At 36.3% G+C, this 14732-nt stretch overlaps 1 protein-coding gene across 1 annotated transcript in view; it reads right to left on the bottom strand.

The window, feature by feature from the left end:
* LOC131669215 (nitric oxide synthase, salivary gland-like) overlaps positions 1–14732 on the bottom strand; it is an 840995-nt gene that overhangs the window by 749438 nt on the left and 76825 nt on the right. The window contains exon 3 of the mRNA XM_058943950.1: positions 7177–7346. Coding sequence (XP_058799933.1) covers positions 7177–7346 — 170 coding nt within the window. The remainder of the gene's footprint in view (positions 1–7176; positions 7347–14732) is intronic.

Here is a 14732-nt window from a genome sequence, read left to right as displayed (position 1 = left end):
GCAGTATGTTTCGTTACTTGACTTCTAACAAGAGCAGATAAGTTTTTAATCCATACATAGTGGAATTCTAATTTGAAATTATCATTGTTATTTGATCTATTAGATTTTTCTGTTTTATTCTCACCAATATCATCGATTTGTAGTAACAAAAGATTTACATGCTTATCTTGTTTTGAAGTTGATATATAATATGGTGAGACATCGAATTTAAAACCGTATTTTTTTAGTATGTATAGATTTATTGAAACATTATTTAATTTTTCAAATTTAGGAATATTCTTTACCTTAAAAGGAAAGTTTATATAATCGAATTCCAATTCATTCGCAAAGGGCATATAATTTGGAACTCTTTCGGTATGAAATCTAGCTGGATGAAGACAGGCATGCACAGCCCATTTAAAACATTCATTATCTATATTTTGAACATTGATAATTGCTTTTTTATCTGCTATTTATTTTGGTGGTTGTATATATGAGCCAGGTTTGAAAGGATTAAATTTATTTATATTAACAGTAATACCGATGATAGTTTTTAATGTCCAACCCGAATCTTTTTCTTGAAATTCTTCTAAATTTTTAAGTATAACATCTTCAATATTTTCTGTAAATCATAATTTGAGATCTGTCGTTCTATAAATAGAAACATCTTCGGTGTTGAAATACTTTACTTGAATATCCTCTACATTATCTTTTATTACGATAAGTTAAGCTGATATTTCTATATTTATTTTTAGAGCAATATGAATTCAAAGATATTTTGGTATTTGTAATTGTAATAGTTGATTTGCTGCTTTTAAGAATGACTTTATATCTATATGTTCTTGATTGGCTATGAATGCAGTAATGATACGTTCTTCAAATGCTGAATTTATTTCACGCCAAATAACTCCGTTCCCCTCAATTTGGTTTGGAATGACTCGTAATGAATTAACATTTCCTCAAACTTTTATGGAATTATTTAAATTAATTTCGATTGAATTCAAATGAGTAGCGCAAGTTTGACATCTCTGTCGCATTGCTCTACTTAATCAGGCTGTAACATATATTCTTCAAGAGAATTCAAAACGGTAATTATTATATTTTTCCATCTAATAAAATCATCCTTATTAGCGTCTAAGTTGTAATGGGCTTTCCATAAATCGCTTACTGTATTTTGAAAATAAGAAATAGAAGCCATTGTAGTGAAAATGTGCGTAGGATAACTATTAATACTATTACTACTACTACTACCAGTACTACTACTACTACTACTACTACTACTACTACTACTACTACTACTACTACTACTACTACTACTACTACTACTACTACTACTACTACTACTACTACTACTACTACTACTACTACTACTACTACTACTACTACTACTACTACTACTACTACTACTACTACTACTACTACTACTACTACTACTACTACTACTACTACTACTACTACTACTACTACTACTACTACTACTACTACTACTACTACTACTACTACTACTACTACTACTACTACTACTACTACTACTACTACTACTGCTTGTCACTGTTAAGAAAGCTAGTGAAGCGGGCTGTCTCGAAAGACTGCGCTCTTTTCCAATCGAGCACGGCTTTTAAGCACTATGGTGGGGCTGAAAGCAGCGGTTTCAGCGCTGTATGTTGAAGAGGGAGTAATGAGATGAAAGGTGGGAGGTGGGTGGTTGGGTGATGGCTGCGCCTAGCAAGCTAGAGACGCTACCTCCTCTGGGAGGGGCCACACTCAGCAGCATAAGCGCTCTACTATCTAAGGAGACCGAGAGAAAGGGATAGAGAGAGTGAGAAACCATCATATAGTTTATCAAACACCCTACCGACTTCGACAGCATCCTCCCTTAGTAGGATAACCTCTGTAGGTAGATGGGTGGGTGAGGGTATGGGGGTGGGCTCTGTGGAAGGGGCCCACTGGCACGCGGGGGGTGTCAAACGAACATCAAATGCCCTTTCAACACTCAGCATGGGGTTTTACCTTAAATTAAAAGGTATCACTACCGCGACACCTTCATCGGGGGGCCTATTTGTGTCTCAGAACATACACATATCCCTTATACATTGGTGGCACGCGGGAGGTGTCAAACGAACATCAAGTGCCCTTTAAACACTCAGCATGGGGTGTCACCTTAAATTAAAAGGTATCACTACCGCGACACCTTTATCGGGCGGCCTCTTTGTGTTCCAGAACATACACATATCCCTTATACATTGGCGGCACGCGGGAGGTGTCAAATGTACATCAGATGCCCTTTCAACACTCAGCATGGAGCCTACTGGCAAGCGGAAGGTATGAAAGGTACATCAAATGCTTTTTAAACACTCAGCATGGAGTCTGACCATAAATGAAAAGGTGTCACTACCGTGACACCTTTATCAGGCGGCTCCTTTGTGTCCCAGAACATACACGTATCCCTTATACGAGGTGTGTTCAAAAAATAACGAGAATTTTATGAAAAAAATATTTATTTATTCATCTACATTAATGTTGTCGCCTTCAAAGTAGTCCCCTTCGGATACAATACACTTATGCCAACGCTTTTTCCAATCCTCGAAACACTTTTGAAACTCGATCTTTGTAATAGCTTTTAGCTCTTTCAGCGATTCGCTTTTAATGTCATCTATGCTTGTAAAACGACGGCCTTTTAATGTTCTCTTTATTTTTGGAAATAGAAAAAAGTCACATGGAGCCATATCTGGCGAATATGGAGGCTGAGGCATCGTTACAGTTTCGTTTTTGGCCAAAAATTCACGAACAAGCAATGAAGTGTGAGCAGGCGCATTATCGTGGTGCAAAAGCCATGAATTGTTTTGCAACAAATCCGGGCGTTTTTTTCGGATTGCTTCACGCAAACGACGTTGAACTTGTAGGTAGTACTGCTTATTGATTGTTTGACCTTGTGGCAAGAATTCATAATGCGCTATGCCATTAAAATCGAAGAACACAGTGAGCATAACCTTCACATTCGACCGCACTTGTCGAGCCTTTTTCGGTCTTGGCGATCCAGAATGCCTCCACTGGGACGATTGAGCCTTAGTTTCGACATCATATCCGTAAACCCATGTTTCGTCACCTGTTATAACACGTTTTAGTAGTTCTGCATCGTTATTGACTTCATTTAGCGACTCCTGAGCAACTTCCATTCGCCGCTGTTTTTGTTCGAAATTCAACAATTTTGGAACGAATTTTGCTGCCACACGTTTCATACCCAAAACATTCGAAAAAATTTGATGGTATGAGCCAACTGATATGCCAACATCATCAGCGACTTCTCTGATTGTGATTCGGCGATCGTTCATAACCATTTCGTTCACTTTTTTCACGTTTTCATCGGTTGTTGATGTGCTTGGGCGTCCGGGTCGTTCGTCATCTTCAACGTTTTCGTGGCCATCTTGGAAACGCTTATATCACTCATAAATCCTTGCTTTACTCATAGCAGACTCACTATATGCGACTGCCACTTAAAAAGTAAGCAATGAATATTGCTGAAAATTTTATCGTACTTCAGGGGCATGTGTACCAACATAATAAAAAAAAATTTTATACAAGCGGACTCTCCAAACCCGCGAAATTAAAAAATTCTCGTTACTTTTTGAACACACCTCGTATATTGGCGGCATCCTTTGTCGGCTCCTTTGTGTCCCAGAATATACATTGCTTATCTACTCCTACTGTTATGATTACTATGAAATAAACTATGAAACAAACATCATTTGTTTAATGTACAACTTCCTCAAATAATTAAAAAAAAAATCTTTTTCACAAAACTTCTATACACACTTCTGTACACATAATAAAATGGGTGTTTCTGCAAAGATTAAATAATTTTAATTCATGAATTTTATTCACAGCCATGTACAGCTATGTGTTTAGTTTTAGACAACAAAACAGCAGACTATACACTACGAGTACTGCATAGTAATATGAAGCGCAATCAGAAGTCAGATAAGATAAACAATCATATGTTTAATGCTGCTGTTGTGACTGGTGACAGATTAGTTTTTTTAATTATGTTTGTGTTTCAACATTCTTTTCAAGTGATAAACAGGTTAATTGTTCTTTACAGAAGTATTTCTTTATCTGTAAGTTTTTGGAAAATTTCTGGTGATGGAAATTGTTTTTGTCATTTTTGAAGTCAACTTGATGTCAAAGTCATGTGTTTTCGTCAGATTTAGATTAAGTGATTCAACAGCTAATTATGTTTTTGAAAACTTTAAATTAAAATATGAGCCGCTTATTTTGAAAGTGGCCTAACTTCATTCATCTTTAAATCGAGATATTGAAAGTTTCGCGTTAGAATGAATTTAAAAATATACGTTCAATTAATTCGGAAAACTTATGTGTAAAAAATGTATCGTATTTCCTCTGAATATAAGCAATCTGAAGCGCGTCACTGATAAATAACATGAAGTTGTACATGTAACCATTGTAAGCGGCAGAAAATTGAAAAACGGAGTTAGGTCACTTTCAAAATAAACGGCTCATATAGCTATTAGTAAATTTCAAGAAAGTTGGAACTCTTGCTGTAAAGTTTTGAGCTGAGTTTTGTGCTTGGACATTCATACAGATACTCTTCAATATTGTTAAATCTACTTACGTGAACCTGACTTTAAATTGAATGCGTAGGACTTAAAATAAAAATCTATTTGTAAAATAAAAATCTCAAAATAATACAAAGTAGATTATTTTGTAATTTTTTCAAAATGCATTATTATTTTTTTAGAAAAGTATTACACTTAAATGGGTTGTGTAGATTGTATGTAAAAAAGGTTTAAAATTTTTTCGATTAAAGTGGTGGAACCCTGATATTTTCGTTTGAGTCTATGGCAAAAGACATTTAGATATTTCAGACTCACATAGCTACTCTGAATAGTAAATTCATATATTATAGGGTAAAAAATGATAGTTTATATACTCTACTTTAAAGGTATATACTTGCTATTCTTCAATTTTAATTGCTTCAATCATCATTATGATGATTCGCTCCTTCATAGTTGGAGTAAAATTCTTCGTTTTAAGGACAACTTTTATGTAAAACAATAATAATAATGAAATCCTGCTGTGCAGCCAGAGAGATGGCGCTACTAGTGCGTATCAAGGTTATTTTTAGTTAGTGGCATATCTTGGAAGAGTACACACCAAGTTTCAGCCAGATCGGCCAATTACTTTGCGTTTTACATTCGTTTCAATCAAAAAAATCGAGTGGTTGTAAAAAAATGGACGAAAAAAAATTTCGTGAATTGATTAAACATTACTTTTTCAAAGGCAAAACGCCTCAGGAGATTAAACAGAAGCTTGATAAACATTATGGTGATTGTGCACCTTCGATTAGAATGATTTATAAGTGGTTTCAAAATTTTCGGAGTGGCCATATGAGCACAAAAGACGCTGAACGTTCTGGACGCCCTGTTGAGGTTACCACTTCAGATAAAATCCATGATATGGTGATGGCTGACAGAAGAGTGAAGGTGCGTGAGATTGCTAGTACTGTAGGCATCTCGAGCGAATGGGTACATAATATTTTGCACCAACATTTGGACATGAAAAAGCTATCCGCTAGATGGGTGCCGCGATTGCTCACGATTGACCAAAAACGCGATCGTGTGAAGTGTTGCAAGAATGGTTTGCAGCTGTTCCAGCAAAATCCGCAAGACTTTAAGCGTCGTTTCATCACTGTAGATAGAAACATGGATATATCACTACACTCCTGAGACCAAAGAATAGTCTAAACAATGGGTTACCAAGGGGAAATCTGCTCCGAAAAAGGCGAAGACAATTCCTTCGGCCGGGAAGGTTATGGCGACTGTCTTTTGGGATTCGCAAGGAATAATCTTCATCGACTATCTGGAAAAGGGTAAAACTATTACAGGCGAATATTATTCATCGTTATTGGATCGTTTGAAAACCGAGTTGCTAGAGAAACGTCTACGATTGGCCCACAAAAAAGTCCTCTTCCACCACGAGAATGCGCCAGCTCACGCCTCAGCTGTTGTGGCCGCAAAACTGATGGAGATAGGGTTCCAACTCATTTCACATCTCCTCTATTCTCCAGACTTGGCTCCATTGGACCAGTATTTGTTCCCTAATATGAAAAAATGTCGGGGAAAAGATTTTATTCAAACGAGGAGGTGATTGCAGGAACGAATGCCTATTTTACGGACTTGGACAAATCCTACAATTTGGAAGGGATTAACAAACTAGACCAGCGTTGGATGAATTGTATAAGCCTAAAAGGAGACTATGTTGAAAAATAAAAAAGATTTATTAAAAAAAATCAAGCAGTTTTTATTTTTGCACGGACTTTTCAAACGACCCTCCTATATAAGTATTGTAAAGAAAAAATTAATTTTTTATTACTTACCTGCGATATATCTAAAGAGGTGGTTAGCAGAGCACGGGGATGACTATTTAAACATTCAAAAAAACGTTAACTTAGATATACGATATAGTAAATAAAAATGCTTTTCTTAACTTTTTGTATTTCATATCTTGGTTTTTCTTGAAAATAATGAATAAAAATCTAATTTTTTTAATATATAAATTAAGAATGTATCTTTCTAGGCCATAAGTATGCTTAATGTACACTTCATACGTTAATATATTTTTCACTTGATTTTATTAAAAAATTATTCATTAAATGCTAAGATAAAATGAGAAAACCATTATGGGGATATAATTGAGGGATGGTTTTCTAATCCTAAAAATGAATGTGGACATAAAAATCAATAGACGTTTCTTTTATTTTGTCGAGTACTACAATAAATAAAAGCATTATTGAAATTGATATTGTTGGATTGGGGGCACTTTCTTATTGGTGAAATTTTTTATTATAATTGTTATTAATATATCAATATCAGAAAATCCATTATGCACGTATATTTCTAAGAAAGTTTAATATGAATTAAAAAAAATGTTTTGATGTATAATTTACAGCATAAATAACAGTCGACTAAAGTTCTACGTTTACTCCGGCTTATATACTATCTCTCTCTCTCGCTATTACTCTCCCTTATTAACTCTTCCTCTTGCTTTCTTACAAGATTATGGTTGTTAAGATAAGTTATATTATAGTAAATTAAAACTGTTACAACAGTTGCTCTTTAAGAAAACAATGGAAAGAAACATGTAAAATAGCTTACTTTATTGGAAAAACTTGTTACTTACAGATGCTAAAATATTTAACCTTTCTCTTTCTTGAGAATCAGAGGCAATTGAAGCGAAATATTTCAATAGATTGGGCGATGGTGGTGTAGTTATGTCAATAAATCTTGTCAACAAAGTTCTCAGTGAGTGACCCTGATACTTGTCATGAGCAATCCATGTTTTAACAACACCTAAAAAAATGTATTTCTTTATATTTTCAGAAATATGTAAAGTATTATATTTTATAGAACGAAGATTCTGCACAAATTCCATTACAAAATAGCATGTATGCAATAAATAAATATGGAAGATTATGCGCTTCATTACACGAGGTGATATAAATAGTGTAATTATGTTCATTCTGGATCAGAATATTACGCTATGATAAATACTAACCTAAGACTTTACATTACGGTGAAAGCTGTTGTTGCATGATACAATAATAAATTGATTGTAGGACTGATAAATATACTATTACAATTTATTATGTCCTACTATAATTTATAATGTATTGATAGTCGCATTATCAATTGATCAGTTTCATGATCAGTTATGTATATATTGAGAGTTTCATATTAACATGACTGCGTGCCCATATATAGCTAGCGTAGTATGACAGAACCTATGGTAAACGTTACAGTACGAACATCGCTATACTTGGGGAAGTTGGCGGATAATGCAATGATAAATTATATAGTGTGGGATATAGTATGTAACAGTCAGAGGATCTATAGAGCTAATATCTAGTTATGCTAGATTGCTTTAAGAGGAAAGAGAAACTGAACCTGTCTGGGGTTCAACAATTACAGGTTTTGTACTCTTGCGTTAACTTGTCTGAGGTTTAGCGCTTGCAGTTATGATTTTTCTATGTTAAATAACTGGATGTTAAAATGAAGCTTAATACCTATTGTTCTACCGAAAATCGTTGATTTTTCAGTTTTCGGTTGAGAAATCGAGGCAACGTTTTTCCAATCAGAAAAAAGTATTTTAGGACATTAAAGTATTAGTAGTACAAGGCATTATTGGTTTGTTGAAAAAAAATTATTATCGCTTAGTTTACTTTATTATCAGTTCAAATATAGCAATAAAATCGCGTTTTTTGTAAATTTAAGTTAGGATATCTCAAAAACCTTGGGTACAGAAATCATTCTAATGACGGATACGGATTTAGAGCACTAAAAAACTTCGAGTAAGTGAGGTGTGGTTTTTAGATAATAAAATTATTGCCCTGTGATTTATTATTGACACTAAATTACTAATAACCAATTCATTTTATAAAATACTTTTGTATGTATGCAAAATAGCTAACTACGATAGAACTTCAATTCATAGATTATTAAGATCTATACCATACCATCCTTATAAACTTAATTTATTACCGGAATTATGCTCGTATTGGACAAGTCTTCTTAAGTCAGCAATTTTCAAATCGATGGATAGGGTGTGATAAACCGATCGCGTGGCCTCTTAGGTCACCAAACTTAAATCCCATTGATTTCTTTTTGTGGAAATATATAAAAAATAATGTTTTTAATGAAATTCGAATAACAGCATTATGCAGAAAAACTTTCGGCAGTAATTAGAGTTATGTTTGGAGAATAATAGTGAACACTTTGATTAATGCGATAGAGAGAGACAGCGTTAAATACAAAAATCGTCGAAATCAAAATAGTATTGCGACTATGAAAATTCCCAATATAAAAATGAGTTTTGCATGACTTATCGTTAACCATAACCGTTTTCATAAATACCATTTCACTGCACCGCCGTTTGCATAAATACGCCGCCCATCAGAGAAGTTAAGAGTTCGGCAAATAGTGCAAGGAAGAGTACGTAATAGTGCGTCTGCGTTCGAAAATTAATTGTACGATTGCTTAGTTAGAAATTTAAGATATATCATTTCGATCTTTTGTTTGTTAATAGTTTCAAATTCAGAACCTACACATTTACACAAACATTAACACTTCACACCAATTTTTGTTGTACCTTTTTACTCGATACAATTACACATTCTTTTATTTAATATATCGACTCAATTATTCCTAAATTCAATTGCATCATCAATACCCTACTTTGTCCTCTGTCCATCCGACATTGAGCGTTAGTTCAAAATTCTACAGAGAACAAGAGAAACAGGTAAATACAAAGCCGAATCTACTCCGACTATTTGCTATCATCAAGGTAAGCCATGGCCAAGCCGCAAATTGAGCTAAGCCGCAGATAAATATTGCGGTTAAACACATTTATACACTTATGAATTCGCGACTAATATTTCATAAGTCTAGTTCATTCGGTTTATCGAAATTCCGAAATATTGATTGCATCAAAATTTATTCATAGTTTTTGCTAATTGTCTCTCGAGTCAATGGTTATTTAGGGTGGCACTCCTCTGAAATATTAATTATTTATAATCAATGAGTAGTAGTGCCTGACGTCCAACACATTTATAAAATTATCACGATAGCTAACAAATTAACTCAGATCAAAACTGACGGTAATTGATTATTTAAGTGAGTGTGATAATATCATTTTAGTGATCGTCTTAAAAGGGAATATTTCCAACCGTCTGCCTTCAATTTTGTTGCAATTGAGATATGTTATACTTGATAAAATTATGTTATTATGTTAATGTTGTTAAAATTATGTTATTATGTTATTAAATTATTATGTTATACTTGATAAAATAATAAGAGACACGTATTTTTTTTTATCGGTGGAAAAAGCTGTCTAGGGGGTGACAATCACCCTCGAATGTCACCCATAAAAACAGTTAAATAGCAGTATCTTTGGTTCTAATGAATCTTTTTTGATAAACAAAATGGAAAAAATTTCTTACTTAATAAAGAACAAAACCGTATAGTTATAGACTCGGGGAGTAGCAACTCCTACGATGTATAGAGAAAAAATTATATTTTTGAGTGGATTTTTTGAATACAGAATCAAAAAATTATTATAAAAAAATTAAAAAATAAATTTTCATCTAGGAAATGATAAAATAAAATTGACGTGTTTCGGCGTTTTTTCATTTTTATGTATTTCGAGGGTAAACTACCCCTATACCCTATTAATACTATATGAATAGTTGCCGATCACCAGTACTGCTGATTTTCCATATGCTATGATGTTTAAAAGTGGGTTAGACAATTACACTGTTAGTCTGTTAATGAAGGAGTGTTCAGGGGTATGCGAGTGGGGTTGATCAGGGGGTAAGGTTGATCAGGAAGTATACGAGTGGGGCTAATCAGGGGGTTAATCAAGAAATTGATTAGGGGGTATGCATATGGAGTTAATCACTGGGGGTGTAGGATATATACCGGAAAGCTTTAGGTTTATTTGTGTTAATTTTCTCAAGATATGTCGTTTTATTAATTTTTTTATAATCCGTTTTTGAATTCTTTGCCAATATAAGTCTCGATGACTCGTCCAAGTGGCCATTTAGATGTAGGATACCTATCGTTTTTTAGGACCACAAGTTGGCTGACTGTGAAATTATCTATATCGTTACGCCATCTTTTTCCTTCTTGAAGCTGGATGTTTAATCTATACGATTAATTAGTTGCAATAAAGAGAGAGAGGCAAGGGTAAGTTAATTTGAAACAGGTGGGGGTGTGAGGTTGTAAATAAAAGTTATTTAATAACAGAAAGATACAGAGATGAACTTATAACTACAAAGAAAATCAACTATCTGCGGTATTACTTACAGATTGCTCGCATAGCTTTTAAACCACTAACCGATACCTTATATGAATGGCCATTCACTAAAAAACGCTGACCGAGCGATGCCGCATGCACGACTCGTGCGAAAAGGAAGACGTCTCCTGGAGGAGCGTAGTGCCAACGTCTTGGACACGGGCACGGCCCGCACTACGCAACTCCTAGTGTTCGTGATGGGCCGGGTGCCGCTGATCGGGCTGCCTTCCAGTTTTTTGAAGGCATCAGAAAAATATGATTTCTGAAAACCCTCAAAATAGGCATTTGTATCGGCGATGATTTCTTCATTCGACGTGAATCGTTGTCCGGCAAGCCATTTTTTGAGGTTAGGACATAAGAAAAAGTCACTGGGAGCCAAATCAGGCGAATATGGTGGATTGTCAATTAATTCGAACATTAAATCGTTAATTTTTACCATCGAAACTGCACACGTGTGAATTCGAGCATTGTCTTGAAGAAAGAGGCATTTTTCTTTGTTCAAGTAAGGAAGTTCTTCTCTGATTTTTTCTTTCAGCTAATCTAATAATGACGCATAATATTGTTCAGTGATCGTCTGACCCTTTTCCAAGTAGTCGATGTAGATGATTCCATACGCATCCCAGAAAACCGTGGCCATAATCTTGCCAGCTGACTTTACTGTCTTTGCCTTATTTGGGGCTGGTTCTCCTACAGTAATCCATTGTTTGGACTGTTCTTTGGTTTCAGGAGTGTAGTCGTATACCCATGTTTCGTCTATAGTTACGAGTCGATGCCAAAAGTCTTCTGGATTACGACGTATGCGTGCCAAAAGAGCCTCAGAGGTGACCAAACGGGTCCATTTGTTTTCAACAGTGAGCAAACGCGGTACCCTTCTTGCTAATATTTTTTTCATCTCCAATTTTTCATGCAAAATTGAAATCATTATACGCTTTAATACCACTATGGCCTTAACCAATTCTCGCAATTTTAATCTTCTATCACTCAACATCATATTGTGGATTTTGTTGACCATTTCGAGCGTACTCACTTCAACGTGGCGTACTGAACAAGGTTCATCTTTTGTTGTTGTACGGCCTCGTTTAAATTCATTTACCCAGTTATAAACAGTCTTAAATACAGGGGGAGACTTGTCATGAATGGCATTCAACTTAACTGTGAATTCTTTTGGTGTGATGAAAATGTTTTATAACCGCTCGAAACTCTATTTTTTCCATTTTTCAAATAAACCAATAACTTTTTGTTCAACCAACGCTCACAAAAAAACGAATTAATGAATCGAGCTGAAACTTTGTACGATATCTAGTTAGTAGTATTGCTTACCAAAAACATCATAATTTAATCGTGACGAGCACCATCTTTTGGATTTTGTAAAGACTTATTGACCCCCCCCCCTCGTATATCCAAGAGCACCGTGAAAAATTCTTTAAACGTCAGCTTGTTTTCGCCAATAGTTTTCTTAAGTAGATTTTTTACGGACGTTATACCGGCTCCCTAAAGACCGCCGTAATGTACGGTAGCTGGTGGAATGAAATATCAAAATATTCCTTTCTCAGCTAACCGAGGCACTACTTCCTGATAAAATACTGAGGCGTTATGAAACATAGTTCGCAGATCGGCGTCTGCTCTACGGAATGTCAATTGAATTATCGCTGCAAAGATGTGTGCAATGGCCCCGTATATTTATGAATCGACGAATTGCTAAGATGAAGCAGGCTGTTAAGTCGCTGACTAATTCTAAGTGTATTGCCTTGCTAATGAAACATACGAATAGTGTTATATAGTCCTTGTGAGTAGTTTGGCCTTTTCTCTTAGATGCGCAAATGTGAGATGATCTAGCGTAGTCTAATCTAGCGGTGGTAAAGGCACCTTTTGGAATCGAGCATGCAGCATGTAGATCATCCATTAATTGATGAGCGAAGCGAGGTTTATGTCGTTGACATTTGACATAGCTATATATCGCAGATTTTAACTAAAATTCGCATGATTACAATCCAAACTTGTCGCAAGAGATAACTTGTAGTTAAAGTAGGTCCACCGTGTAAAGCTTGGATATGCGCATATCGAAGAAATAATTTACTAAGTGCTAAACCTTTGGGTAATATGGGCGGAAATTTTAAGTACAAAGGCAAATTCGCGTTACTCAATCGCCCACCAACACGCAAAATAACGTTTTGATCATGAAACGGCTTAAGTTTGTGCAGCGGATGTTGTTTAGGTAAATCTCGAGCTTTTTTTACCAAATGAAGCTTTTCCAGATACGCGTGAGTTTGCGGTAATTTTATTAAAGTATCGCGAGCTTTGTTGAGTTCTGCTATGGTAAGCTATGTTCTCGGATAAGAGTCCTAGCCGACTTTACTTTTGACGCGTTGCAGTAACGGTCGCAAGCTCCATGCAGTTATGCGAATGAGTCTAATCAGGTTTGAGTAAACTGTGAAGAATCTTGGCTCCACGGCTGTAGACTCGACATGCAGAGCTTGCACTATGAATCTAGCTTCCGAACTCAACCCTGATCAAGAGATAGTTTCGCGCGTTTGCCGCCCCTTTGGACTTATCACCTTAACCTGAGTTGTCACAAGAAGAATAATGTTCTCTTTAGGAACAGTTGTTTTGCATACTCTTTCATCGAAAGTGTCAGACTGGATAAAGACCGAGCATGGTTCAATTGGTCTTGCGACGCGGAGGTGCTTTGTCGCTTGGTACGTTCGCGTTATTCGGCAACTTATTCGATTTTTCGCTGAAAATAGGCAATAAAGAGTGGTGTTTTTCGCGACAATGCTTATAGCTGTAGGTAGACTTGTAGTTTGTAAATTTGTGGATTCCAAGGTAATTCAAGCAAAGTCGTAAATGCTGTACATCGTTTTGTTCTTCGTCTACGTATTTTAGCATTGAAAACACGTGTTGTTGTGCACACTTGATATCGAAGGCCACAATAGTAAACACAGCCTGTTAGTTAGCTTGCGAAGGCCCACCGCGGCGTAAAAGTGTAAATAACAACTGTAAACGCGTGCGAGTGCGACCGAAAGGCTCTTAGAGGTGTAAACACCAATAAATTTTGGAAGTTACCGCAAATCAATAATATTGTACCCGTTGACCCGGGGAAAACTAACACCGGCAACTTTCAAACGAAATTAATCCAATTTGATAATTTTCTTTGATATGGATTGTCAACTCGGTGGAGTTAATGCTGAAGTGGACAACCACCCGCCGAGCATGTGGTCATCCCACCAGATGTCAAACCCGTGGTCGATAACAAGAGACGTCGGCCGCATTGTCCGAGGATGGAAGCTCAGATTCTCCGGAGAGGGCAATGCGAGCATTGACACCTTCTTGTCAAGGCTGGATAGCTCGAGGAGCAGCGCAGGACTTACGGAGGATGAGATCCTCCTGGCAGTATCCGAGCTACTCGTCGGTCCCGCCCTCGTCTGGTACGAGGCAATGAGAAATGAATGGTTCTCCTACGCGGAATTCGAGGCAGACGCAAGAGCATGGTTTGGGACCAGCAGGCAACAACAGCAGCGTTTAACGAAAGAGGTTCAAAGCCGATATCAGGGCCCAGACGAACCCGCGAACGTCTACATCGCTAATATGATGGGCCTAATGAATCGGCTGAACCCCAAAATGACGCACGAGAACCAACTGGACCTGCTGCATGCCAAACTCCTCCCGGAAATCCAGAGCTAAATGCGGAGATCGGAAGTAGACTCCATACGGATCCTGAACGACCTGGCCACGGCGCACAGTGTAGAGAATTGGACAAAAGTCCAGCCTCGACTCAATTCTCAACCGATTTAAGTAAATCAAAGTTCAAAATACTCAGAAGGACACCCGCTAACATACGTCACTGCTACATTTCACAATTTATTTATCCCCCACCCCTACAAACTACC

This window comes from Phymastichus coffea, unplaced genomic scaffold (genome assembly GCF_024137745.1).
Source record: "Phymastichus coffea isolate CEN01 unplaced genomic scaffold, Cenicafe_Pcof_1.1 PCOF00089, whole genome shotgun sequence".
Lineage (NCBI taxonomy): Eukaryota > Metazoa > Arthropoda > Insecta > Hymenoptera > Eulophidae > Phymastichus > Phymastichus coffea.
This window is presented reverse-complemented; position numbering and strand designations above follow the sequence as displayed.